This window comes from Neodiprion lecontei, chromosome 4 (genome assembly GCF_021901455.1).
Source record: "Neodiprion lecontei isolate iyNeoLeco1 chromosome 4, iyNeoLeco1.1, whole genome shotgun sequence".
Classification (NCBI taxonomy): Eukaryota; Metazoa; Arthropoda; class Insecta; order Hymenoptera; family Diprionidae; genus Neodiprion; species Neodiprion lecontei.
Window position 1 is genome coordinate 31512843 of NC_060263.1, and position 27866 is coordinate 31540708.

Consider the following 27866-nt stretch of genomic DNA (forward strand, 5'->3'; position numbering starts at 1 on the left):
AGTGGTGAGTGTCAGGGGGCTGTCGTCAGGTAACTACTAGCGTCACTAGTGGTGGAAATTGGCGGCAGAATGGAGGGACGTTTTGCGAACCACTTTTAGCAGCGTGTGTCAGGGGGCTGTGCTTGACACTCATGATCCTCATCATCCTCACCCAGCTGACTGCGAGAAATAGGTTATGTTGATCAAAATGGCGTTCTTAACAAGATTAGTATCTCTGCTTTTGATAATTTGTCAAATTAGCAGTGTAATTGGTGAAAATGATGAAGAAGTTTCGACTGACAGATACGTAATCGAAGGGAAAGTTTTCCCTCCTGAAAATGCAATCCTTACCGGATGGCAACTCATGACTCACGTCATGGCAAACGGGGGGGAACATCTTGGATATCTTAGGTAATTATACAATACAATACCTTCTAACTCAACTCATGTTTCTCTGAGTTATTTAGGACCGCTTTTCTTTCTGTTGTTTTATAGGGAGGATGGTTCATTCACAATTTCGAATGTCCCATCGGGTTCCTACATCATCGAAGTTGTAAACCCGAACTATGCTTATGAGCCTGTACGAGTTGAAATCAATTCCAAGGGAAAGTTCAGAGCTCGGAAAGTGAATTTAATTCAAACTTCACAAGTTATTCAAGTTCCATATCCTTTGAAAATGAGACCATTTGCTCCGTTCCGATATTTCCAACTTAGAGAACAGTGGAGAGTAACAGATTTTTTGTTTAATCCAATGGTACGTAAACTCCCTTTACATGCTGTGATAATTGTAGATGTATATATAAAAATGCAACAATTTTATTTGATTATTGTATATCAAGATAACTGGGCAATTTTTATTTTGTTTGCCAAACCATTTCACCACATTTCCTGGTGTGTTGGAACTTTATATAATATCTTTTCATCATTCAAGCAACGTTGGTTTTCAGGTCCTCATGATGATACTGCCTCTTTTATTGATAATGGTACTGCCAAAAATAATGAATGATCCAGAAACACGAAAGGTTAGTGAGAAAAGTACTTGATATTTAATTACAATAACTTATGCAACAAGTGAATCGGCCAATGAATTTCGACTTTCTTAACAATATGATTCAACGATTAGTGCTTGTATTAACCAAATTGGGGAAAGGTTCAGCAGATTTTGAAAAAATGTAACTAACATGTCATTTATGTCTGATGCGTACATGAAAGGCTTTACGACAATATACTATTTTCAATTCATTTCAATTGTCGAAAAAACAAATATATTGCTATTGATTAAATGAAACTCTATTGTAATGATAAGTTCTCGTTAAGTGTATCGGAATCATTGACCGACGCATCCAGTATATTATTGCAGTAGTTATAACTGTTGAGTTAAGATTGCCGGTACTCGTTCATTTCAGGAAATGGAGCAATTGAATAGCTTGACTAAATATGATATGCCTGAAATGTCAGAAATGATAACGACTTTCTTTGCTGGAGAAGAGAAACAAAAATCGAAAGCAGTGAAAGCAGCTAAGAAGAGACAATAGAGATGGAATAATAAATGCACATTCATATATTCAAATTCGTTTCGATACACAATGGAATTGTAATTTACATTAGTCAATTTAGTCCTTGTTGTATCTTGTTACACCTTGTTTTAGGAATATAATTATTTTATTAATAAGGATTGAGGTGGTATAAGAAAATGCCACACTTGAGTATTTACTTTTTAATTGAACTTATTTTAGCTGTGTACAATGCTTCATTCTAAGTATTTAGTTATTTTAATAATACCTGTGATTCAAAGTTTGGATTCAATTACTCTTGTAAAAATTAAAAACCTGAATAATAGCATCAAATTCAGCATTCATCAAACTGTACCTCAATTCATTGGAAAAGATTTTACTCAATTGAATAAAAAAACCACCTTCGTACGGTTGTGAGAAATACCACAGCATAAATAGTTCAAAATGTATTACTTGATATTGTCAGATGTAGAGTTAAAGTAATATAATTAATATATATCTATTGGCTAATATTGATTATTAGCGTTTGAACTATTTAAGATAATTTTAAAGTTATGAAATAAATATTTTTCTTATTATCACATCTACTTCGAGTTTCACGTACTAGGAATTATACAAATTTAGAAGAACTGAATACATTTTATAAATGGAAATAAATAATTGGCAATCCAAGTTCCACGTACAAGCAATCAATTCTATCGCTACTCAAAATCTGCAAAGTTTGGAACAAAAAAATCCGAAAAGAGTTGGCCCTCCTTTTTCTACGATTTCGGAGCTGAAAACTTTTTGTCTAATAATCGATTCGGATGACGCTTTCTAGACTAATTAGACCCCAAGGAAACCAATAAAGGCATCCAGAATATCGTAGGAGCAACAGCTGAAAGGATACGGAGAAAATTTCTCGTTTTTATACCGCAACTTTTGACCCACTGTTCGCAGCGACCAACTATGCGCAATCGATTTCTCTCGCAAAATTACGACGATCGGTCTAGAATCATCGGAAAATGGACGGGAAACATCCAAAGCTAGCCTTACTGTTTTCTCATTTCTAGAGCCAACGACCTTCCATTCTGAAATCGATATCTGAGGCCACACAAGAAATTAATAACGAGAGCAAATTTCTTCCAAAATTCGTAGCAAAACAGTGATTTAATTAAAGTATGGGTACCCGAGAAGTGAATGTATGCATAGATCATGAATAATAACACAGGTCTGCAACAAAATCCTCCTTCAAATGAAATATTACAGGTATAAAGGTTTTAATTTGCCGAATCTATATATGTTTTCCATTTTTTGCTGTGACGCATAAATTACGTTATATGATTTTTTTTATTGTACAAAATGCAGAATTCGTTGTGTTTTGTTTTTGCATTTACACTGCTTTACCTATTTAAATAGTGTCTGTATGTAAGTGCATACAAAACTATAATAGAAATAGAAAGAAAGATATCGTCTTAACGCTGTTTTCACACCTCTGAAATGTATGTAGAGCCAATGTATGTGATTGCGCAGTTCTGGTTGTAACTTCGTGAAAAGAAAGAAAACTACATAATAACTTATAGAATTATACTAGTAGTATATTTTCTGACGATTCTAATGTTTAAACTTTTCAACTTTACAACTTTTCTTCATAAATATCGTTGCTATCATAAGTGTTTTATTATAATTTGTGAGCAAATATAGCATTTTATTGCAAAAAACATTACGTAAAAAGTATACGTCGTAAATATTTTTTATTACTATATTTCGATACAAGAGCATCAAATTTATTATAATTATATACAATAATATTAAGGAGAATCAAAAGTGTTTTTTTGCAGGGCAGTGTAATAGATCAGATGTAATAATGATGCAGAGATCAAAAAATATATATGTATATGCAGTCCATGTACGATATTAATATATATGATCCATTTACAATTAATACATGATGCATAGTATAAATTTTAGAATTTTCCAGGAGACAAACTAGATTATCTACAATAATACATCTATAATACGAAAATAGACGAATTGTTCATTTCGAAATAGGATTCTATTCGACACGGTCTCAATGTATTCCATAACATTAATATCCATAATTATTCCAACAACGTTTCATTTGCTATCTCGATCTTGAATTTTCGTAGTAAAAGAATCGAAACGCTGTTTTAGCTAGTCACAAGTGAAGTACCTGCGTTGGGTAGAGAAGCAGAATTGTTTTTGAAAAGTGTTCATATGGAAAAAAATTGAGAGTAACTGTAATACATCACGGATGCGCTAATTTTGATCGAGATGAAATTGATGCTCCGTATACGAGACAGTATTTAACGCAGTGTCCTGATTTGAAGATCTAAAGGGGCGATTGTCGGTCATTTTTTTTCTTTTTTTTTGGTAGGTAGAGAAAGAACTAAGCTTCTTGAAACTTCGAAGGTATTTTAACACACATTTGGAAGGTACGAGTAAAAATATTAATCATCCAACTGTCACAGAACAATAGCGGTATTAGCTGACTTCTTAACTGAAAAGTATATCTTTAGTCAAAGGCTGACCGTCGAAGTGCCTAGCCGCTTGAGTCTGGAATCGGCAGGAATGATAAAGTGCGTATTTCTTGTCTGAAATATAAAGACTAAAGTCATCATACGAGTACATCATACATAGTATTAAAGTTCGAAACCAAATTTTGGATGTTCGGATGTTCAGAAAGTGACGTCACCCAAAATTTTTTCTCTCTTGATCTATATAGACGAAAATCAATTGGCCGAATTCTTCAGTCTGGAAACAACCACGCAATAGAGCGGACGTATGAGAATCGCGCTCCGCAAATTTCGAGTACCGGGTTCTCTACCTCCTGGATCCTGCGCTCCGGGTCCGTTTCCTGGTGCAACTCGACTTCCAGGACAAGCGCCCCGTAGTTTCTGCGCTCCAGGTCCGCTACCTGGTGAAACTCAACTTCCAGAACAAGCGCTCCGTGGTTTCTGCGCTCCAGGTTCGCTACCTGGTGAAAATCGACTTCCAGAACAAACGCTTCATAGTTCTGGCTGTCCAGGTCCTTGACCTGGTGACTTTTGATCTGCAGGACTGATTTTCCGTAGTTCTGGCTGTCCAGGTCCTTAACCTGGCGACTTTTGACCAAGCGCTGCGTACTTTCTGCGCTCCAGGTCCGCTACCTGGTGAAACTCGACTTCCAGAACAAGCGCTCCGTAGTTTCTGCGTCTAAGGTCCACTACCTGGTGCAACTCGACTTCAGGGACAAGTGCTCCGTAGTTTCTACGCTCCAGGTCCGCTACCTGGTGAAGCTTGAATTTCAGGAAAAGCGCTCCATGGTTCCAGCGCTCCAGGTCCGCTACCTGATGAAACTCGACTCTCGGAGGACAAGGAAGACGAGGAGAACAAGGTGGACGAAGAGAACGAGGATTTCTGCACGGTGAGTATAAAATTTTTCTACTATTCAATGGCAATTGTGATTTTATTCTATCCAAAATTTTTGAACTTGTTATGTTTACAATAAATTATTTCAATTCATATTTCGCCCAAGTCGTAATTCAGTAGCTATCATCGTGCTAGTAAAATTTCTATAATTTTTTCTAATTTTCTCATAATCTTCTTGGTAAAATCTGTCCATAAAAAAATGATATTATTCGTTACACAATATTTTTGATGTGTTATAATACTGAAAATATTTATTACTATTCCATGTATAACCCGAGGTCGTTATCGGTGGGTGTTGGAGGTGATCTGAGGTGGACAAGAAGAAGGACGAGGAAGACGTGGAGAACAAGGTGGGGGAGGAGGACGAGGATTTGTGCTCGGTGAGTAAAACATTTTTATAATATCTGATGGCAATTGTAATTATATTTCATCTAAAATATTTCAAACTTGTCATGTACACAATGAATTATTTCAATTTATTTTTCCCGAAGCACATATTCAGTAGCTTTGAATGCGCTAATAAAATTTATTATACAATTGATTAGTTCATTAATTACATTAATCCTTACACAATATTTTTGATGTGTTCATATACTGAAAATATTTATTACTATTGAAGGTACAACCGAAGGTGGTTATCGGTGGTCGTCGGTCGTCGTTGGAGGTGGTCGGAGGTAGACGAGGAGGAGGACGAGGAAGACGAGGAGAACAAGGTGGACGAGGAAGACGAGGATTTGTGCTCGGTGAGTAAAACATTTTTATAATATCTGATGGCAATTGTAATTATATTTCATCTAAAATATTTCAAACTTGTCATGTACACAATGAATTATTTCAATTTATTTTTCCCGAAGCACATATTCAGTAGCTTTGAATGCGCTAATAAAATTTATTATACAATTGATTAGTTCATTAATTACATTAATCCTTACACAATATTTTTGATGTGTTCATATACTGAAAATATTTATTACTATTGAAGGTACAACCGAAGGTGGTTATCGGTGGTCGTCGGTCGTCGTTGGAGGTGGTCGGAGGTAGACGAGGAGGAGGACGAGGAAGACGAGGAGAACAAGGTGGACGAGGAAGACGAGGATTTGTGCTCGGTGAGTAAAACATTTTTATAATATTTGATGGCAATTGTAATTATATTTCATCTAAAATATTTCAAACTTGTCATGTTTACAACAAATTATTTCAATTCATTTTTTGTACAAGCACATATTTAGTAGCTCATGAAATTTATTACGTATTAAGAGATTATTTAATTATATTAATCCTTACATAATACTTTTGATGTGTTCTTGTACTGAAAATATTTATTACTATTCCAGTTATAACCCGAGGTGGTTAGCAGTGGTCGTCGGGGGTGGTTGGCGGTGGTTGGAGGTGGTCGAGCTGGACGAGGTGGAGGACAAGGATTCGTGCTCGGTGAGTTTAACATTTTTACAATATTTGATGAAGTAGAATCAGCATCAGGAGTAGGATCAGGGGAAGATGTAGAAATAGGAGTAGAAGTAAGAGTAGTGGTAGGAATAGGACTCGGAGTAGGAATATGAGTAGAAGTAGGAATAGTAGGAGTTGGAGTGGGATTAGGAGTAGGAGTAGTCGGAGTAGGAATAGGAGTAGTCGTCGTAGTAGGAGTAGGAGTAGGAGTAGGAGCAGAAGTAGGTAGGGCGGGGTGGGTCGTGTGAGGGGAGGGGAGGGGTGGGAAGGGGATATTATCATATCAAGTTATCAGTAATAAGCAATTGCGGGTAAAATATTAGCTTACTTTTGTAAGTATTTATGAACATAGCCCCTACGAATATTCATTGTTGATATATAAGGTCTGGCAACGTACCTACTTTCTGTAAGAAATGTTGAAGATTTTTAACATAATTATTTTTCAGTTCTGTGCCCCACCTAGTGATCCACTAGTACATATCCTCCGACGTGACATCGCTGTGCTACGTATAAAGAAGAAAAGATTGATTAAGATGCAAATTGCTCCTCTCTTCTTGCCATTGTGCTTTCAGCCATTGTTGTGCCGTGTGTTTAAAATTTAGGACAGTATATAATATAGAATAACAGGTACAGCTACGAATATAACACTACAATAAATCTTATAGAAATGAGCTCTCATTGAGATTTCTCTGTATTTATAACTCGACGGGAGAAGGCAAAAATCAATGTAATGCCATCTGTAAGGTAATTTGACTCGTGTTTGCACAACGAGAACTCGTTGGGCATTTTGCGGTGAAATTTGAAAAATTGTTGTACAAGAAATTAAATAACTGTAAAAATGGAGAAACAATATTATCTCTAATAGTGAATGTAGCTAATACAGCTTTAACCGTATATTGATTATGTTAATGATCTATTGTGACAAGATCGGAATTAGATAAGCTCTCTAAATACTCTTTTCTGGACTATTGATTTATATCATGTATATGTAAATGTATACTTCTTCAGTTTATACAATCACTGCACTAGGATTACCCTTGCCACGTTTTACGTTGCGCTTGTGTAATTTGTATATCATTAACCTTACGTTTTACTCTATTTGCGACAAGTTGTGAGTGTTTCTAATTTCTTGGCAATTATTTATGTACATGTATGTGTATATATGTATATGTATACTTATGCATGTGTATATACATATGTACACATATTTAAAACTAGATTTTTACAATAAACACAGAGGTTTTAGTATATTCACATACGGATTTCTGTGTATAGGTATGCTTGAACTAAAATATCCATATCTCTAATACGGAGTTCTTCGTAATTTGCATTTGTTCTTGTAACCCAATGTCCTACATACGATGGCAAAAATCGAGATCCAACTTAACTGAGTCTCAAAGCCCTGTTGACATAAAAGCAGCTATTCGATAGAAATTATAGTTTATAGTTTACACAGCCCATTGCATGATATTTCATTACAAATACATATGTTTCAATGTATTTAGGAATAATTTATCAAATATACGATAAAATTGATGCACCGGATCATCGTCGACTTTAACTTTTGAAATGTCCTACCATTTTCGAACACCTCCTACCTCCCCCTGCCACCTCCGACCATCAATGGCCACTTTCGACCACCCCCTATCACCTTCTGCCAGCGCCGACCACCTCCTAACATTTCCGAACACCTCCAACCATCCTATTTAGCTATATTAGCAGATTAGCTATGATATGAAAAGAGAAGAATTATTCATTTCGAAATGGGATTCTATTCGACGCGCGCTCGATGTATTCCATAACATTAGTATTCATAATTATTCCAACAACTTTTCATTTGCTCTCTCGATCTTGAATTTTCATGGGCATAGAATCGAAACGTTGTTTTAGCTGGTCGCAAGTGAAGTATCTGCGTTGGGTAGAGGAGCAGAATTGTTTTTCGAAAAGTATTCGGATGGAAAAAAATTCAGAGTAACTGTAATACATCACGGATGCGCTAATTTTGAACGAGATGAAATGGATGCTTCGTATATGAGACGGTATTTAACGCTGCGTAGTGGTTTAAAGACCTAGAAAGGTGATAGGGAGAGAAAGAACGACGCTTCTTAACACTTCGAGTGTATTTTAACACACATTTGAAAGATACGAGCGAAATTTTTCATCATCCAACTGTCGCAGAACGGCAGCGTTATTAGCCGACCCGTTCACTGAAGAATATATCTTCAGTCAACGGCTGACCATCGAAGGGCCTGGCCGCTTGAGTCTGGAATCGGCAGGAGAGATAAAGTGCGTATTTCTTGTATGAAATGTGAAAGCTAAAATCATTATACATCATAACATATCATCATACCTCATACATCATACCTCATACATCATACATCATACATCGTACATCATACATCATCATACATAGTATCAAAGTTCGAAACCATAGTTTGGATGTCGGACGTTCAGAAAGTGACGTCACCAATTCAAAATCAGCTAGCCGAATTCCTCAGTCTGGAAACAACCGCGCAGTAGAGCGGACGGATGAGAGGCGCGCTCCGCAAATTTCGAGTACCGGGTTCTCAACCTCCCGGATCCCGCGCTTCAGGTTCGCTACGTATTTCGAGTCCCGGGTTCTCAACCTCCCGGATCTCGCGCTTCGGGTCCGCTACGCGGTGAAACTCGACTTCCAGGATAAGCGCTCCGTGGTTCCTGGTTCATGTTTACAATAAATTATTTCAATTCGTTTTTCGCGCAACCCCAAATTCGGTAGCTGTCAGTCCGCTAATAAAATTTCTCGACTTCCAGGATAAGCGCTCCGTGGTTCCTGGTTCATGTTTACAATAAATTATTTCAATTCGTTTTTCGCGCAAGCCGAAATTCAGTAGCTGTCGGTCCGCTAATAAAATTTCTCGACTTCCAGGATAAGCGCTCCGTGGTTCCTGGTTCATGTTTACAATAAATTATTTCAATTCGTTTTTCGCGCAAGCCGAAATTCAGTAGCTGTCGGTCCGCTAATAAAATTTCTCGACTTCCAGGATAAGCGCTCCGTGGTTCCTGGTTCATGTTTACAATAAATTATTTCAATTCGTTTTTCGCGCAACCCCAAATTCGGTAGCTGTCGGTCCGCTAATAAAATTTCTCGACTTCCAGGATAAGCGCTCCGTGGTTCCTGGTTCATGTTTACAATAAATTATTTCAATTCGTTTTTCGCGCAAGCCGAAATTCAGTAGCTGTCGGTCCGCTAATAAAATTTCTCGACTTCCAGGATAAGCGGTCCGTGGTTCCTGGTTCATGTTTACAATAAATTATTTCAATTCGTTTTTCGCGCAAGCCGAAATTCAGTAGCTGTCGGTCCGCTAATAAAATTTCTCGACTTCCAGGATAAGCGCTCCGTGGTTCCTGGTTCATGTTTACAATAAATTATTTCAATTCGTTTTTCGCGCAAGCCGAAATTCAGTAGCTGTCGGTCCGCTAATAAAATTTCTCGACTTCCAGGATAAGCGCTCCGTGGTTCCTGGTTCATGTTTACAATAAATTATTTCAATTCGTTTTTCGCGCAATCCCATATTCGGTAGCTGTCAGTCCGCTAATAAAATTTCTCGACTTCCAGGATAAGCGCTCCGTGGTTCCTGGTTCATGTTTACAATAAATTATTTCAATTCGTTTTTCGCGCAACCCCAAATTCGGTAGCTGTCAGTCCGCTAATAAAATTTCTCGACTTCCAGGATAAGCGCTCCGTGGTTCCTGGTTCATGTTTACAATAAATTATTTCAATTCGTTTTTCGCGCAAGCCGAAATTCAGTAGCTGTCGGTCCGCTAATAAAATTTCTCGACTTCCAGGATAAGCGCTCCGTGGTTCCTGGTTCATGTTTACAATAAATTATTTCAATTCGTTTTTCGCGCAAGCCGAAATTCAGTAGCTGTCGGTCCGCTAATAAAATTTCTCGACTTCCAGGATAAGGTTGCTGGGTGAGTAAAACACTTTTATAATATTTGATGGCAATTGTAATTATATTTCATCTGAAATATTACAAACTTGTCACGGTTACAATAAATTATTTCAATTCATTTTTCGTGCAAGCACATATTCAGTAGCTATAAATAATCTTATACAATTTATTATATTATTAATTAATTAATTAATATTCTTATAATATTTAATGGCAATTGTAATTATATTTCATCTGAAATATTACAAACTTGTCACGGTTACAATAAATTATTTCAATTCATTTTTCGTGCAAGCACATATTCAGTAGCTATGAATAATCTTGTACAATTTATTATATTATCAATTAATTAATTAATTACATTAATCCTTACACAATATTTTTGATGTGTTCCTATACTAAAAATATTTATTACTATTCCAGGTATTACCCGAGGTGGTCGGAGGTGGACGAGGAGGAGGACGAGCTGGACGAGGAGGAGGACCAGGTGGACGAGGAGGAGGACGAGGTGGACGAGGAGGAGGCGGGGTGGGTCGTGGGAGAGGACCTCTCCTCTCCTCAGAGGAGGGGAGGGGGAGGGGCAGGGAAGGGGGCGGGGAGGGGGAAGGGACGGGAAGGGAAGGGAAGGGATGGGGCGGGTGGCGGGGCGGGGGCGGGTGGCGGGGTGGGGTCGGGAGGGGGGGAGGGAGGGCGGGAGGGCGGGTGGGAGGGAGGGCGGGAGGGAGGGAGGGAGGGCGGGAGGGTGGGCGGGAGGGCGGGAGGGAGGGAGTGGACGACGGATGTCAGTGCAAGTCCCCCACACGCCCACCCGGCCCTTCCCTCTCCCTCCCGCCCTCCCTCCCACCCACCCTCCCGCCCTCCCTCCCTCCCTCCCGCCCTCCCTCCCTCCCTCCCTCCCGCCTTCCCTCCCCCTCCCCCTCCCCCTCCCCCTCCCCTTCCCTTCCCTTCCCTTCCCTTCCCTTCCCTTCCCTTCCCGTCCCTTCCCCCTCCCCGCCCGCCTCGCGCCCTTCCCTGCCCCTCCCCCTCCCCTCCTCTGAGGAGAGGAGAGGTCCTCTCCAACGACCCACCCCGCCTCCTCCTCGTCCACCTCGTCCTCCTCCTCGTCCACCTGGTCCGCCTCCTCGTCCAGCTCGTCCTCCTCCTCGTCCACCTCCGACCACCTCGGGTAATACCTGGAATAGTAATAAATATTTTTAGTATAGGAACACATCAAAAATATTGTGTAAGGATGAATGTAATTAATTAATTATTTGATAATATAATAAATTGTACAAGATTATTCATAGCTACTGAATATGTGCTTGCACGAAAAATGAATTGAAATAATTTATTGTAACCGTGACAAGTTTGTAATATTTCAGATGAAATATAATTACAATTGCCATTAAATATTATAAGAATATTAATTAATTAATTAATAATATAATAAATTGTATAAGATTATTTGTAGCTACTGAATATGTGCTTGCACGAAAAATAAATTGAAATAATTTATTGTAACCGTGACAAGTTTGTAATATTTCAGATGAAATATAATTGCAATTGCCATCAAATATTATAAAAGTGTTTTACTCACCCAGCAACCTTATCCTGGAAGTCGAGAAATTTTATTAGCGGACTGACAGCTACCGAATTTGGTGTTGCGCGAAAAACGAATTGAAATAATTTATTGTAAACATGAACCAGGAACTACGGAGCGCTTATCGTGGAAGTCGAGAAATTTTATTAGCGGACCGACAGCTACCGAATTTGGGGTTGCGCGAAAAACGAATTGAAATAATTTGTTGTAAACATGAACCAGGAACCACGGAGCGCTTATCCTGGAAGTCGAGAAATTTTATTAGCGGACTGACAGCTACCGAATATGGGATTGCGCGAAAAACGAATTGAAATAATTTATTGTAAACATGAACCAGGAACTACGGAGCGCTTATCGTGGAAGTCGAGAAATTTTATTAGCGGACCGACAGCTACCGAATTTGGGGTTGCGCGAAAAACGAATTGAAATAATTTGTTGTAAACATGAACCAGGAACCACGGAGCGCTTATCCTGGAAGTCGAGAAATTTTATTAGCGGACCGACAGCTACTGAATTTCGGCTTGCGCGAAAAACGAATTGAAATAATTTATTGTAAACATGAACCAGGAACCACGGAGCGCTTATCCTGGAAGTCGAGAAATTTTATTAGCGGACCGACAGCTACTGAATTTCGGCTTGCGCGAAAAACGAATTGAAATAATTTATTGTAAACATGAACCAGGAACCACGGAGCGCTTATCCTGGAAGTCGAGAAATTTTATTAGCGGACCGACAGCTACTGAATTTCGGCTTGCGCGAAAAACGAATTGAAATAATTTATTGTAAACATGAACCAGGAACCACGGAGCGCTTATCCTGGAAGTCGAGAAATTTTATTAGCGGACCGACAGCTACTGAATTTCGGCTTGCGCGAAAAACGAATTGAAATAATTTATTGTAAACATGAACCAGGAACCACGGAGCGCTTATCCTGGAAGTCGAGAAATTTTATTAGCGGACCGACAGCTACTGAATTTCGGCTTGCGCGAAAAACGAATTGAAATAATTTATTGTAAACATGAACCAGGAACCACGGAGCGCTTATCCTGGAAGTCGAGAAATTTTATTAGCGGACTGACAGCTACCGAATTTGGGGTTGCGCGAAAAACGAATTGAAATAATTTATTGTAAACATGAACCAGGAACCACGGAGCGCTTATCCTGGAAGTCGAGAAATTTTATTAGCGGACTGACAGCTACCGAATATGGGATTGCGCGAAAAACGAATTGAAATAATTTATTGTAAACATGAACCAGGAACCACGGAGCGCTTATCCTGGAAGTCGAGAAATTTTATTAGCGGACCGACAGCTACTGAATTTCGGCTTGCGCGAAAAACGAATTGAAATAATTTATTGTAAACATGAACCAGGAACCACGGAGCGCTTATCCTGGAAGTCGAGAAATTTTATTAGCGGACCGACAGCTACTGAATTTCGGCTTGCGCGAAAAACGAATTGAAATAATTTATTGTAAACATGAACCAGGAACCACGGAGCGCTTATCCTGGAAGTCGAGAAATTTTATTAGCGGACCGACAGCTACTGAATTTCGGCTTGCGCGAAAAACGAATTGAAATAATTTATTGTAAACATGAACCAGGAACCACGGAGCGCTTATCCTGGAAGTCGAGAAATTTTATTAGCGGACCGACAGCTACCGAATTTGGGGTTGCGCGAAAAACGAATTGAAATAATTTATTGTAAACATGAACCAGGAACCACGGAGCGCTTATCCTGGAAGTCGAGAAATTTTATTAGCGGACCGACAGCTACTGAATTTCGGCTTGCGCGAAAAACGAATTGAAATAATTTATTGTAAACATGAACCAGGAACCACGGAGCGCTTATCCTGGAAGTCGAGAAATTTTATTAGCGGACCGACAGCTACTGAATTTCGGCTTGCGCGAAAAACGAATTGAAATAATTTATTGTAAACATGAACCAGGAACCACGGAGCGCTTATCCTGGAAGTCGAGAAATTTTATTAGCGGACTGACAGCTACCGAATTTGGGGTTGCGCGAAAAACGAATTGAAATAATTTATTGTAAACATGAACCAGGAACCACGGAGCGCTTATCCTGGAAGTCGAGTTTCACCGCGTAGCGGACCCGAAGCGCGAGATCCGGGAGGTTGAGAACCCGGGACTCGAAATACGTAGCGAACCTGAAGCGCGGGATCCGGGAGGTTGAGAACCCGGTACTCGAAATTTGCGGAGCGCGCCTCTCATCCGTCCGCTCTACTGCGCGGTTGTTTCCAGACTGAGGAATTCGGCTAGCTGATTTTGAATTGGTGACGTCACTTTCTGAACGTCCGACATCCAAACTATGGTTTCGAACTTTGATACTATGTATGATGATGTATGATGTACGATGTATGATGTATGATGTATGAGGTATGATGTATGAGGTATGATGATATGTTATGATGTATAATGATTTTAGCTTTCACATTTCATACAAGAAATACGCACTTTATCTCTCCTGCCGATTCCAGACTCAAGCGGCCAGGCCCTTCGATGGTCAGCCGTTGACTGAAGATATATTCTTCAGTGAACGGGTCGGCTAATAACGCTGCCGTTCTGCGACAGTTGGATGATGAAAAATTTCGCTCGTATCTTTCAAATGTGTGTTAAAATACACTCGAAGTGTTAAGAAGCGTCGTTCTTTCTCTCCCTATCACCTTTCTAGGTCTTTAAACCACTACGCAGCGTTAAATACCGTCTCATATACGAAGCATCCATTTCATCTCGTTCAAAATTAGCGCATCCGTGATGTATTACAGTTACTCTGAATTTTTTTCCATCCGAATACTTTTCGAAAAACAATTCTGCTCCTCTACCCAACGCAGATACTTCACTTGCGACCAGCTAAAACAACGTTTCGATTCTATGCCCATGAAAATTCAAGATCGAGAGAGCAAATGAAAAGTTGTTGGAATAATTATGAATACTAATGTTATGGAATACATCGAGCGCGCGTCGAATAGAATCCCATTTCGAAATGAATAATTCTTCTCTTTTCATATCATAGCTAATCTGCTAATATAGCTAAATAGGATGGTTGGAGGTGTTCGGAAATGTTAGGAGGTGGTCGGCGCTGGCAGAAGGTGATAGGGGGTGGTCGAAAGTGGCCATTGATGGTCGGAGGTGGCAGGGGGAGGTAGGAGGTGTTCGAAAATGGTAGGACATTTCAAAAGTTAAAGTCGACGATGATCCGGTGCATCAATTTTATCGTGTATTTGATAAATTATTCCTAAATACATTGAAACATATGTATTTGTAATGAAATATCATGCAATGGGCTGTGTAAACTATAAACTATAATTTCTATCGAATAGCTGCTTTTATGTCAACAGGGCTTTGAGACTCAGTTCAATTCGTCCTCCTCCTCGTCCACCTCCGACCACCTCCAACAATCGCTAACCACCTCGAACAACCACCGATAACCACCTCGGGTTGTACCTGGAATAGCAATAAATATTTTCAGTATCAGAACATATCAAAAATATTACGTGAGGATTAATATTTAAAAAGTGCTGGAATAAATCTTTTCTGGCACTATTCGGACGCAATTTTGCGAGACGAATCGATTTAGCGCAGTCCGGATACGCTGCGAGCAGCGGATACAAAGTTACAGCCAAAAAACCAGAACCTCAGATTTCGACATTTTTCAGCAGGTGCATTTTCCTTCGTAACTTCCTTCCTGTTGATCCCACGCTCCTTTCGCTGCGTTTTCTGAGTTCCTGGGGGTCCAATTAGTCAGGAAACGGTCGTTTAGATCGAATCTGAGACTAAAAATTTTTTGGTCAAAAAAAAAGGAAGGTTAACCCCTTTGTATTTTTGGCGAAAATTTTCGCGATTTTCAAAAGTGCTGGAATAAATTAATTGTGGCACTATTCCGACGTAATTTTGCGAGAGAAATCGATCGGGCGCAGTCCCAATACGCTGCGATCAACGCATCGAAAGTTACAGCCAAAAAAGAAAACCTGAAATTTCGACATTTTTCAGCAGGTGCTTTTTTCCTCGTATCTTCTCTCCCGTTGATCCCACGCTCCTTTTGCTGCGTTCTCTGAGTTCCTTGGGGTCCAATTGGTCGGGAAAGAGTCATACGAATCAATTCTGAGACGAAAAATTTTTTGGTCATAAAAAAAGGAAGGTTAACCCCTTTGTATTTTTGGCGAAAATTTTCGCGATTTTCAAAAGTGCTGGAATAAATTAATTGTGGCACTATTCCGACGTAATTTTGCGAGAGAAATCGATCGGGCGCAGTCCCAATACGCTGCGATCAACGCATCGAAATTTACAGCCAAAAAACGAGAACCAGTGTTTTCGACATTTTTCAGCAGGTGCTTTTTCCTTCGCAATTACTCTCCTGTTGATTCCACGCTCTTTTCGCTGCGTTCGCCGAGTTCCTGGGGGTCTAAACAGTCAGGAAAGGGTCATCTAAATCGAATCTGAGACCAAAAATTTTCGGCTCCAAAAATGAAAAAAAAGTAAGGCTAACCCCTCTGCACTTTTGGCGACTAGCTAAAACAGCGTTTCGATTCTAACAGGAAACTTGACTACAATATCGTATCAGTAATGTCGTACAACTAGTTCAAAAATGCCGTACTCTTTCGTATATAAGTCAAGGTTTATCTTGCTGAAATGACCGCCAAAAACTGTCTTTGACTTATACGCGGGGTCGACTTATAGTCGGGAGTATTAGAAAATTTACCGGACTGAAATTTCTTTTGATTAATAGTTCAATCATAAAACTAGACCAATGGAATTCAACCTGCGATATTTTCATTTACCCAAGTTTTTTTGATAAAATGTACTTACCAAAAAATTTTGCAATTTATAAATTAATATGTAAATATATTTTTCTGATATCAATTTTGTCGTAGGAGTCGACTTATACTCAGTACCTAAAAACTGTCCCGAAATGCAGACTGAAAACTAGAGGTAGACTTGTATCCGGAGTCGACTACCATTCAGAACAATATGGTATATAATCACGGATACGGTAACATTTCTTTCTGGACTGAAGTATATAATACAGAAGTTTTTTTATTTGCAAATCAGACGATATACTATACAATAATAGTTCTATTCTTATCTCAAAACATGTACAATTTTAAACAACTCGTTCAAGGTAAAAGGTCATCACAAGATGGCTGATGTTCAAGCCTATTGCCAGGCTTATAATATATGTTAAGACCATTACGGGTAGCGGAGCTAATATCAAGTGTGTTTTGTGAAGGATCTGTACACCTAAAAGAAATATAATTATTTTTCTTTACTTACAATCCATAGAATTACATCTACAAATATATATGATGGATTCTATTTGCTATAATACTGTCTCCAATTGGAAAAATACGAAAAACATGTAATATATACTTACTAGCGTATCCCAAGAATGTAATGTAAATGTAGTAGCTAACAGCGATTAGCCAAAATGTATTTCCAATGAATCGAGAAAAGAATCCCTCGTGGCTTATCAGTCCTGTGAAAACGAATCATCATTAATTCATCTTCGGTGAATATTTAAATGGTGAATCATCGCTTGATATATGTATTCTGCAAGATTGGTCAAGTCCAATTTGGGAATTCTAATATTCATGAGTAGGTGTTACAGTAAATTTCCAATAAATGCATAGTTCTCACCATTATACAAAAATAGCTGTATAAAATGTAGAATCGTAAGAGGTGGAAAAAACGCGTTAAGGTGAATGTCAAATGCATATCCCCATTCGACATCCTGGACATTGTTAATTCTTAAGTAACGATTACTTACGAACCTAGAAATAAGTAGAATTAATTAATCAACTGTATCTTGAAGATATCTCATCAAAACTGAATACATTTTCTGTTTTGCTGCCTGAATGAAATGAACAAGTACCAGGTTTTTCAAATTTGAGTAAATCCTTACCAGAATAACGTGGCTACAATTATCCCTGCTCCAATACAGTCTACCAAAATGACGTAGAACAGGAATTTGAAAAATTGGAAAAATCCTAGCCCTGATACAACTGCAAAGCCTATCGATGAGATGCACAACCAGCAACTCAGTAGAACCAAAAATGCAGGATCGTCCCTGGCGAACTGGGATTTTGTCTCTACACAATCAAAAAGCCAATATATCAGAACTATTTGTAATCAAAAACGAAAATAGATTATGTATTTAGTTAGATTACTTTGAGATTATTTTCAGTTATCAATGAAGACGTCACTAATTTTTATGGTTTCAGACTTGATCTCAAGTTTAAACTCACGCTTTCGGCTCTGAAAGTTTCTGTATACTTTTTGTGGATCTGTAAAAAGATACAACATTTGCCAAAGAGCAAATTCAAAATCCATCTGCTCAAACTTCAATAATTTCCTCAGATACTTATAGCATTTTGTTGCTGCTCCCATGCAGTCCTGTCTGTGGAATAATTATATGGTAAGTTGAGAGCTCCGGTTGATTCGTATGAGGTTCGACATACCTGTAAGTCACTGGCATTGGTAGCGGGGACCCTGATTTGAAAGATAACGGGGAAGTGCTGCGACTTATTGGAGGCGAGGTTGTATACTTCATTTTTTCAAAGTTCGACTGAATTTTCTGTATGTTTAGAAAGGGAGAAAAAAAATGAACTTTTATCAAAGCGAAAAAACATTTTTATTATCTGCTGTTCCATTAATCTTAAAGAAAAAAAATTTCAGACAGTTGACGCATTACGAGGTGATGAAATGAAGTTCAAATAACAAAAATTGAAAATGTTGAAATCTACAAAACCTTTACAGCGAAGACATCAAATTGTCAAATTCTTGTAGGTTAACTAGGAATCTTGGAATCTTCGATTAAACGACAGTTTGTAAAATTCTTGCTTCAATCTCATTGCCATGCGGCAGGAATGTGCAATTCCACATCTATGGTCAATACCATTCCGTATTACTTTACTTTTAATTCTTTCACTGTGGTTTAGAGCCTGAATCAGAAACACGAATGACGCCATACAGATGACGTTTAACATTAAGCCAGCATCTCCATATCTTGAACCCACGCGACAGTTATTACAAAGTTAGACACCGTCCGCGTCATCGGGAATAGAGGACAGCCAATGGGTGAGTGAATTCAAGGAATGTTTTTTTTTTACCCATGGCGCCCGTGGCGCTGTGCGTCTGTCATTGTATACGCGTGCGAAAAGTTCATAATCACAATTTCATCAAGCTTACGAATTTGCGTACCAGTACTTAATTGACGATCAAGTTTACAAGGGGTGGATTTTTTCTGAAGGACGAGGTCACTGATGGAAAAAAATTACCGATGAAAAATTTCGGAAAAAGGGTGAGCATCCGCATTGTACTCCGAATCTGTTGTATGCTAGGGAAAATACCCTAACCTAACCTAAAATACTTGACTTAATTTAACATTCTCTTTTTATATAATTAGATCACCGCTATATGACTGTAAGATTTCTTCAATTCGCAACACGTAAGAAGCATCTGTTTCCAACCATCGACGTAACTTTATGACGGATAAAAAATTCTGTTTACTTCGTCAATCACGGTATCCTAACCCCAAAGAAAACGCTCGTTCTGCCCGTTCTGACTGAGCATTCGGATATTTTCGCATGTGCTTAACGATAAGTGTCTTGTCTTACTACACTACCATCGAAAAAAGATACAGCAATCAGGTATCCTTCTTGAACCCATCCTTTTTAGTTAACCTTTTGCCAACTGTATCTGATAATTTGTTAATCTCATTCGCAGGTTCAACATGGATGATGACTCAGATTTTGTTATGATAAAAAGGATAAAGATGGAACCAGAAGCAATTTTGTCCCAGGAAGATGACATAATGGCTCAGCTTCAGCAGGAGAGTTCAGATTTAGAAGTAGAGCCCAGTTTTGCACTAGACGGAGTAACTAATGGAGACGATGCTAACGAAGGTGTACTGATGCAGCACATGGACATAAGAGAGCCATTATCAACCTTAAGAAATCTACTCGAACAAAGACTGGGTGTTGAATTAATGGACTATTCCTTTTGGCTCCAAGATGCTCAGATGGTACGTGATATGAAAGAAACGAAATACCAATGAAAATTTATCAATAACAACGCATTTGCAATATGTTGTATACCTCGTTATTACAATTCAAATTACATCAACAGCTTGAGAGTCACAAAAATTTGGTTGACCAATGCGTTCAGGGGGAGGGACTAGTACAAGTCAATGTTCAAATAAAAGCCAATCAGAGACGCATTAATATTGTGGATGTCTTGAAACCTGCTGAAGATTACATCGAGTTGGCTGAAAACACATGTGAGTAAATTTTTTGTATCCAATGTTGTGCTTTTTTCTAAGCAACTGCGCTAAGAAATTTGTGACTATTACATTTTGCATGTCAGATCAGTCAAAATTGCACATGTTCACTCTTATTATTAGTTTCTAATGACATTCTCAAATAAATTTCATTCAAATATGATATGTATTGATGTGATTTAATTATCAGTAATTTATGTATATTTGTATAAAACTGATTGAATAACTTATTTCATCAACATTACTTTGTCATCTTAGGGTTCCAAGTAAATATTTGGTATGCTTGCAATTTTTTAGATCTCAAACTCCTCAGAAAAGTGTTAATTAATTAATTTGTGAACAGAAACAATGTTGTATTTTGCCATATCCTCTCAGCAAAGTTTAATTTTTAAAATTAAAATTTAATACATCTTTTCAAAAACATTCATACTCACTCCTACAAATTAGAAACTACAAATTGAAATCAAATCAATAATCATCTTGGAATCAAGATGACACTCATTCATTTTTTTTTAAAAATGGTCATTTGTTTGTTTCCATGTGACCACTATCAATAGCTAATAGCCAATGAAGTGAAATTCATTTTACAAAGTTTGAACCACCATTCACATGACAGATGTCTGTTTTGTTATCGCAGAAAATAAGGTTTCACGCCAATTAAATAGTACTATGATAGTCGTGTATCTTTCTCATTTGTCAAAGTAAACTAATACTAATATCTCTACATGCTGAAAGTCTTACTTTTCTCATCCTATCATACAGCAGAGCAAAGCTCAGCGGCGGCAACACCCAATGAAGAGGGAAAGCAGAATGTCATCAGGTGGATGGTAGACCCACAGTATAGGAAGGAACAGGTAAACAATCTCAGTTAGTTAGATAAAGATATTCAGTAATATTTTCACTTACAGTATATTATTTGTCTGTTTAGGAACGTCTGAAAATACCAGCAAGTCCCAAAGACTGGTCTCAAGCCCATGTAAAGCATTGGTTGCAGTGGGCTGTCAGGCAGTTCAATTTAGTTTCTCTGAGACTAGCCGACTGGAACATCACAGGCTCACAACTCTGCAATTTAACCCTTGACGAATTTCAATCAAAAGTTCCACTCGATCCTGGCGATGTTTTTTGGACACATTTGGAGTTGCTCAGGAAATGCAAGTTTGTTGGTAAGTATTTGTAATATGTTTACTGTTTGCTTCACTTTTCTATTTCAAATTCTACAAGTACTTATTTCTAACAGTGGTTTACAGAATTTAGCTCTTCACATTTGTTAAAATTTTTTTGAATTTCATGAAATTACATGTATTTCATATAAATAATAATTATTTCGCAGCTGTTGTCCAGAAGGATCCTCCCATGGCATCAAACGGTAATACCGACGAACTTAAGTCGGCAAAGGTCAGGAATCAGAAGACCCCAAAAGCACGTAGTTTGAATCAGCAGCCCCGGTTAGTGAGTGTTCCGATGGGAAGTGTTGACTCGCCTGGAATAACGATTGCGACGTCAAACCGAACAGGAAGCAACGGTCAAATTCAACTGTGGCAATTTCTGTTGGAATTATTAACGGATCGAGAGCACAGAGGAGCTATTCAGTGGTTAGGAACGGAAGGAGAGTTTAAACTTAATCAACCCGAAGTAGTCGCTCAGCTTTGGGGAGCTCGAAAAAATAAACCTTCGATGAATTATGAAAAACTGAGCAGAGCACTCCGGTATTATTATGACGGGGACATGATATCGAAAGTTCATGGAAAGCGATTCGTATACAAGTTTGTTTGCGACCTTAAACAGCTGTTAGGATATTCTGCCGCGGAACTTAGTCGGCTTGTCGAAGAAGGTAGAAGATACTTCTGAAAAGAATATAAGTGTGGTAATACGCAGTTAACACAGTTATGATGTTATTACAGTTGGAGTATTTGCCAATAAAGAGTTCAATTAACGAACGGCAAGCAAGGAAAAATTTACATGAACTTTATAAACAATAGATTATTATTACTTTGTCGCTGTAAGATTTAAATCCACTAAAGAAACAAACTGAAACGGTAGAATTGTGGTTCTTTTAAATCATTCTTGCTTCTTGGTGTGAATTTAATCTGTTCAACGTTAAAACTCTTTTCTTATGGATTACATTTTGCAAACGTAGTTGACATAAAGACAAGGTTGTTAATGTACATGAAAGTGGAGTATATGTGAAAGGAGTCAGCTTTAGGTGCGAAGATCCACCTAGTCAAGTTGAGTAATGCTCCTGAAAAACAAGATCGAAGTAAACTATTTACCAATAAAATAACGGCTTTGGCTAACTTTTGTACATGAAAATCTTTTTATAAGCCGCGATCAAAGTTTTCGATATGCAGGACATTCCTAAACCAAAATTGACTTCTTCCACGTAATGATACCATATATATTTTAATTCCAAGTAAAATAAAGACGAAGTAGTTATGAATCTTGGTTTCGCTTCTGTAACATGATACAAGATTGAAAGCGTACTTGTGTATTCAAATTATTGTTGACAGAACCTTGCAATTGTTTGATCGTATTTAAGTAACAAGGGATTATAATTATAAATGTATATATATGTGTGTATATATATATATATATATATATTTATATATATATATATATATATATATATATATATATTTATAGATAATATAGATAGTAGGTAATAGATCGTAAAATTCAGAATAGCGTTAATAACAGTTTTGACATTAGAAATTCTGTATTTTTTATATCAACGGGGATTGTAGATGTATAAAACAAGTTTTACCAAATAATGCAAGATTGAATAATCGCAATTATTTTTATTAACATATCTATAGTTTATATAGACAAACGATAAATAACTGTATATACATTACATGCATATAGTATATATCCTACGTACACGTGAAAGTTTGTACAACTGTTGATGGTAAAAATTTATTTCAATGATGAAAATGAAATAAACGAAAATTATTTAGTTATTTTTGGATAAAAAAAAGCAATATGATTACGTAGTTGAAATACATATGTACATACATATATTCATTTACAACAGGAGCAACGGTAAATAAGTGAAGGTAAAAAAAAAAAAAATAAAGAAACAATAAGAAAAACTCGAATGTAAAGTGATTGCGAACTCTCTCTCTTTGCGGTACGATCGTTTACGATTCACTTTTAACACAGAGCATCACACCGGAACTGACATACTACTCATTGGCAAAGGCAGCACTCATCGCCAATACCAGAGAATCTAGCCTGTGAGATATCGGATGCGACGTCACAAGTTAGGGTCTCAGGGAATCGGCGATGCGGCAGGCTATACACGCCCGCCCGCCATGCCTTCCGTTTTTCCTTATTTCCATCCATTCATCCTTCCTCCTCGTTATTTTCCTTCTCTATAATTTCTTGCAAGAATTCTTCTCTCATTCGTTGTTTGTTCTCGCGGTCAATATTTCTTTCCCCCTGTCTCCCTCTTTCTCTCGATAATTATTTTACACGGATCTATTGATGGTGATGATCATGATGATGAGGATGATGATGGTCCATCGTCGGGGCACCGACGACCGGGAAAGTTAGCAAGCTGTACAGTGGACTTCGTATCTTCGAATTTTCATTCCCTACTATACAACCTACTACCTCACCCAGGCATCGCCGCAATAATTTATGGATATTCGAAATTCTTTGCTCATTTATTCTCGTCGCTTTTTCGCGTTCGTATTCCGTTTTGTTTTTTCGAAAATTTCAACATTTTTTCTCAAATTTATATTGCGTACTTTCCAGTGACAAAGAAAAAAAGCAACGTTTTCATCAAACAAGTTTTTTTTTTCTACGTAGGTATGGAAAGGTGGTCGAATTCAGAGTAAGAAAAATTATACAATAATCCAATTTTTCTCAAAACAGTATATGTATAATACGGAGGTGTTCGATTGGTTAGAAAGTCCAGCTATATACGAACTAAGGGTACACGTATCATATTATAAAGCAAGAGTTCAAAGTGACGTATATATAAAATTGAATAAAACAAAAATGATATAGCAGGTATCGTGTCCTTACTATCTCTGATGAAGATACTATAGAATCAATTAAGAAGTTCCGGTAAAATTGTGTGCCGAATATTTACTTGCCCCGTTTAGTTTATAAAATTTATAAAGCAAAATTTCTAATTAATTTCGATATCTCACCTTACAATATCCCCTTATAATTTATGGCATATAATAACAAAATTTGTCACTCGTACATTTCATGAGTATGCAGTTTGTTTTAAAATGACAGTAACTAAACCCCGATTGCAAGATCTTTGCAACACGTGATCACTTGAAAATCATTCAGTCTTATTCAATAGGTGATTTTGAATTTTTCCATTCTTCTGCAAAATTTTACACCTTGTATTATAATATAGCGTAAAATTCGACGGGAAGCAAACCATGTACAACAGTAAAATTTGCTGGATACATCAGGCCTGCAGATCTCATCATTGTAGATATGCATCGGTTGGTTAGGCACGTTGGAGATCACGAATCGCCTCTAAGAACGCCTATAAGCTCAAGAAGCATTTGAAATCTATCGTTGTAAGACTCTCATTCGTTTGGTCGTAGTTTTCGTCCGAAGGATGTATGTCATCAAATCGACGGCCTGACTACATGTACCGGTAGATAGGAGCTTGCGGTGTGCAAATTATATAGCCCACAAGTTCGGATCTACGGGTTAGTGTCATCAAGTAACTGCTGAACGGCTGGATGAGACGCCTGCCTCGCTGCCCAAGACAGCAACAGCATCATCCTCTCCGGTAGGATAACCAGTTTTCAAATTTTGCACTTCGAAGCAGCTGGTCGTCGTCTGCAGCATGAGATACAAATCCGAACTGCAGGTCTGCAACAGCAAAGCAGAAAATATTTGTGCCATTTGAATTTGATCGGTAGAATATTTACTCCCCGAAATTTTCTGCTTTCAGAAACTTTTCTCACAGTCAAATTTCCAACATTCCATTTGTCAAATAGCGAGCGGATTTTTATAGCACAGCATGGCTAATTTGCTAACGCGAGATGTAAACTGTAATATCGAGGGAAGAATCTGCAGAGAAGAAAGAGGTTGCGAGCTGGCGAAAATACGGAAAGAAAGACGTAAAGAAAGAGAGGGGGGAAATTAAGGAGCAAGAAAAAAAATTTAATGACGAAAGAGAAGAACGTATACACACACACATATTACATATAAATATAATGTATATGTATATGAGCAGAGGTAAAAGAAGGGCTCCGGCCTTCTCGTTCTCGTTGATTTTTCCTTTGTAGACAGTTTAATGGCCGCTGCAGCACCGTGCAGCTATCTTCTTCACCGCGCGCAGAACCGGATAAAAGGGTCTATTTCAAGTGATCTCCGTTTATCCGCAAAGGAGTAGGGCATTAAAATTCCCACATTGGATGCTGCAGGAACCCCAAAAACGTTGAGAAAAATCCATCAAGTTTACCGATTCATACAAATTTACACCATAAACGGTGGTGAATGATTCAATAGAGGATGAAAAAACCAATCGCCTAACTCATAATGTGATCCGACACATTAAAACACACGCCATCTGGTAGCATAATAAAATATGCTGGGCGAAAGAAGTAGTATGTAATTATAAAGGTCGTTTTTCGTCATACTTTTTACTCCGTATTATATATATTATATAAATGAAAGACTATCAGCATAGCAGTTTTGTGGCAGATGGTATTTACGTACTTTACTTAAAACCGAGCGATCAGCTGATAACAATTTCCAGCGCCATGTTGCCGAGCCAATATCGCATCACGTGATTGTAATTTCAACGCGGAATGCTAAACGATTCTTAAAAAAAGGGCAGAGAAACAATGACGACAAGAGAAAAATGATTATCGTTTCCAAGACTGCCACCATAAGAACAAAGGCCATTGAACTTGATCTCGTATCTGTTATCGGACACCCAACACCGGACGCCTTTGTACTGCGTGACGCTTATTTTCTGTCGTTTGATGATAAACTACAGCTAATTTGAATATCATCACCACGTAACGTAACTAGAATTAAATGGGGCAGGCCCCAACGAGATAAAGTCGATAGATTCGTCCGAAGAATACCGAAAAATTTTCCATCTATTATTCATTCATCTATTGAATAAGTGTCATTACTAAAATTCGCAATGGTAAGATTAGGCTCCCAACGATTCAGAATTACAATGACTTCAGAATTTTCTTAAAGAATTACATTCTTATACTCTAGTGAATTGGCTTGTGTATAAATTTCGGAGGCAAAGAAACGATATCGGAAGAAAAACTGCCACATCCGCACAAACTGATTTGACAAATTGAAGAGCTATAGGACTCTGTTCGCACATGAATAAGTTTCATTCATTCGAGACGTATGGCAAATACACTTGCAACATGCACAGAGGCGTGCAAATTGAATTAATCGTTGTCCGTTTCTGGTTACTCCAACTATTCACAGTAAGTAATACAGTTGTATATTGTGCATGATCAGAGTATGTGGCACATGAGTCTTTGACGTGGCCCGCGATGTATAACAACAGTTTACACAGCTATAGGTATGGAACAGGGCAAAGTGGCCACGGTGAACAATGTGAATCTTCCAAAAATATATCTTACGGATATAGGTGGGTTATACAGACTGTCGACAGTGGTTTTGACGTTTTGGTTCTTATTGTAAGAATGGTACACGCAATTGTATAATCAGTATTCGAACGAACGTATGGATGAAAAAAAAGGTAAAAAAAAAAAATTTACGCTGCACAAAACCTGAAAGGTCAAGTGGCGAAAGTCATCTCGATAATTTATCCAATTTTAACCCTTTGGAGCGCACATTTTTCTTCACACAGCTTTTGCAACTCTGAGTCTACCGTACCAGATCAACCATTTTGCATTTCGACATTTTAACCATAGGAATTGTAATGTAAATAAATTGAAAACGTTTTTTTTCTCCGGAACACTTACTAACTATATCTACGAGTATAAAGGCGTTACACAAGACCATAGTTGTTGGGTAAATTTTTATAAGAAATAATTTGCATCTTGTGCTGCGGTTGACTTCATTCTGTATTAAATGTATAAGACTGCAAATATATGGTACACCATGTTCACGGATTAAAGGATTAACGAATTAACGGATTAACCAGTGCTAAATAATTCCACCCCTTTATCTACGCATGCAACGAGCACTCGATCATCCTTATACAGCAGACAAACCGGCGTACGCGTCACATGAATCCGAGAATCACCCTACGCAGTACCAATAAGGACTACAACCCACAATTGCCTGCTCAAGTCAAAGGGTCCTTTCTACTCCCCGTTTCTCTCGGCCTCCCTGTCTGTCCGTCTCCGCGGTTATGTTCTTTATACCATATACACCACGCAATTGCATCCTCGCGTTCCATCTTCGTCCACGATTAAAATAGAACCATTATCTTGTCTCTGATTCCATCTGTGAGAGTCGAGTATTTGAAAGAGTTGCGTGTAACCATGATCGATGATCCTATATCATACACGGTATAATAAGGAGACCGGGTGAAGAAAGGTTTGATTCGCTCATTGTGGATCTTCGATTTGTGCAGGTTTATTTTTTTCGACACGAGTGGGTCGATCGGTAGCAAGCGTTCTCCAACTATCGTCGACAATATAGGAAAAAGATGAGAAATTATCCGGGTGATCACGCGACAGAGTCATAGGCGTACGGAACGCAGGTCGTCGATGCGTCGTAT

General features: G+C 38.1%; 3 protein-coding genes and 2 long non-coding RNA genes across 8 annotated transcripts in view; 3 read left to right on the plus strand and 2 right to left on the minus strand.

Moving 5' to 3' along the window:
* The first annotated feature begins 12 nt into the window (after nt 1–12).
* On the plus strand, nt 13–2076 carry LOC107217685 (ER membrane protein complex subunit 7). 2 transcript variants are annotated; one of them, XM_046738820.1, is made up of 4 exons: nt 13–390; nt 475–733; nt 927–1001; nt 1362–2076. In XM_046738820.1, the coding sequence occupies exons 1-4, from the start codon at nt 176–178 to the stop codon at nt 1512–1514; spliced, it is 702 nt and encodes a 233-aa protein (XP_046594776.1). In that variant the 5' UTR covers nt 13–175; the 3' UTR covers nt 1515–2076. The 2 variants fall into 2 exon arrangements, with proteins under 2 accessions (XP_046594776.1, XP_015510796.1); XM_015655310.2 differs by having other exon boundaries at nt 28–390; nt 1386–2076.
* A 1904-nt stretch (nt 2077–3980) lies between these two features.
* Nucleotides 3981–5580, plus strand: LOC124294062. 2 transcript variants are annotated; one of them, XR_006903959.1, is made up of 5 exons: nt 3981–4072; nt 4219–4401; nt 4568–4899; nt 5183–5284; nt 5524–5580. It is a non-coding gene; the product is annotated as an uncharacterized LOC124294062 (long non-coding RNA). The 2 variants fall into 2 exon arrangements; XR_006903958.1 differs by lacking the exon at nt 3981–4072 and having other exon boundaries at nt 4079–4401.
* Nucleotides 5581–16900: 11320 nt separating this feature from the next.
* LOC107224398 (protein unc-50 homolog) lies at nt 16901–18870 on the minus strand. Its single transcript, XM_015664431.2, has 7 exons — nt 18632–18870; nt 18342–18457; nt 18129–18280; nt 17786–17972; nt 17521–17654; nt 17258–17359; nt 16901–17124 (listed from the first exon to the last, which is right to left on the minus strand). The coding sequence occupies exons 2-7, from the start codon at nt 18431–18433 to the stop codon at nt 16988–16990; spliced, it is 804 nt and encodes a 267-aa protein (XP_015519917.1). The 5' UTR covers nt 18434–18457; nt 18632–18870; the 3' UTR covers nt 16901–16987.
* A 129-nt stretch (nt 18871–18999) lies between these two features.
* Nucleotides 19000–22822, plus strand: LOC107224408 (DNA-binding protein Ets97D). 2 transcript variants are annotated; one of them, XM_015664445.2, is made up of 7 exons: nt 19000–19183; nt 19289–19532; nt 19609–19906; nt 20011–20161; nt 20924–21015; nt 21090–21324; nt 21492–22822. In XM_015664445.2, the coding sequence occupies exons 3-7, from the start codon at nt 19616–19618 to the stop codon at nt 22007–22009; spliced, it is 1287 nt and encodes a 428-aa protein (XP_015519931.1). In that variant the 5' UTR covers nt 19000–19183; nt 19289–19532; nt 19609–19615; the 3' UTR covers nt 22010–22822. The 2 variants fall into 2 exon arrangements, with proteins under 2 accessions (XP_015519931.1, XP_046593788.1); XM_046737832.1 differs by lacking the exon at nt 19289–19532.
* Nucleotides 22823–22941: 119 nt separating this feature from the next.
* Nucleotides 22942–27866, minus strand: part of LOC124294063 — a 31304-nt gene continuing 26379 nt past the window's right edge. The window contains exon 2 of the long non-coding RNA XR_006903960.1: nt 22942–25006. This is a non-coding gene — a long non-coding RNA (uncharacterized LOC124294063). The remainder of the gene's footprint in view (nt 25007–27866) is intronic.

Bases quoted from the DNA above. Each gene is read 5' to 3' on its own strand.
- LOC107217685 (XM_046738820.1), top strand. From the start codon at position 176: ATGTTGATCAAAATGGCGTTCTTAACAAGATTAGTATCTCTGCTTTTG. The intron at 391-474 runs GTAATTATACAA...GTTGTTTTATAG, and splicing joins GAACATCTTGGATATCTTAG to GGAGGATGGTTCATTCACAA. The intron at 734-926 runs GTACGTAAACTC...GTTGGTTTTCAG, and splicing joins ATTTTTTGTTTAATCCAATG to GTCCTCATGATGATACTGCC.
- LOC107224398 (XM_015664431.2), bottom strand. From the start codon at position 18,433: ATGAAGTATACAACCTCGCCTCCAATAAGTCGCAGCACTTCCCCGTTA. The intron at 17,973-18,128 runs GTGAGTTTAAAC...TTGATTGTGTAG, and splicing joins AAACTTTCAGAGCCGAAAGC to AGACAAAATCCCAGTTCGCC. The intron at 17,360-17,520 runs GTGAGAACTATG...TCGTTTTCACAG, and splicing joins ACAGCTATTTTTGTATAATG to GACTGATAAGCCACGAGGGA.
- LOC107224408 (XM_015664445.2), top strand. From the start codon at position 19,616: ATGGATGATGACTCAGATTTTGTTATGATAAAAAGGATAAAGATGGAA. The intron at 20,162-20,923 runs GTGAGTAAATTT...CCTATCATACAG, and splicing joins CGAGTTGGCTGAAAACACAT to CAGAGCAAAGCTCAGCGGCG. The intron at 21,325-21,491 runs GTAAGTATTTGT...ATTATTTCGCAG, and splicing joins CAGGAAATGCAAGTTTGTTG to CTGTTGTCCAGAAGGATCCT.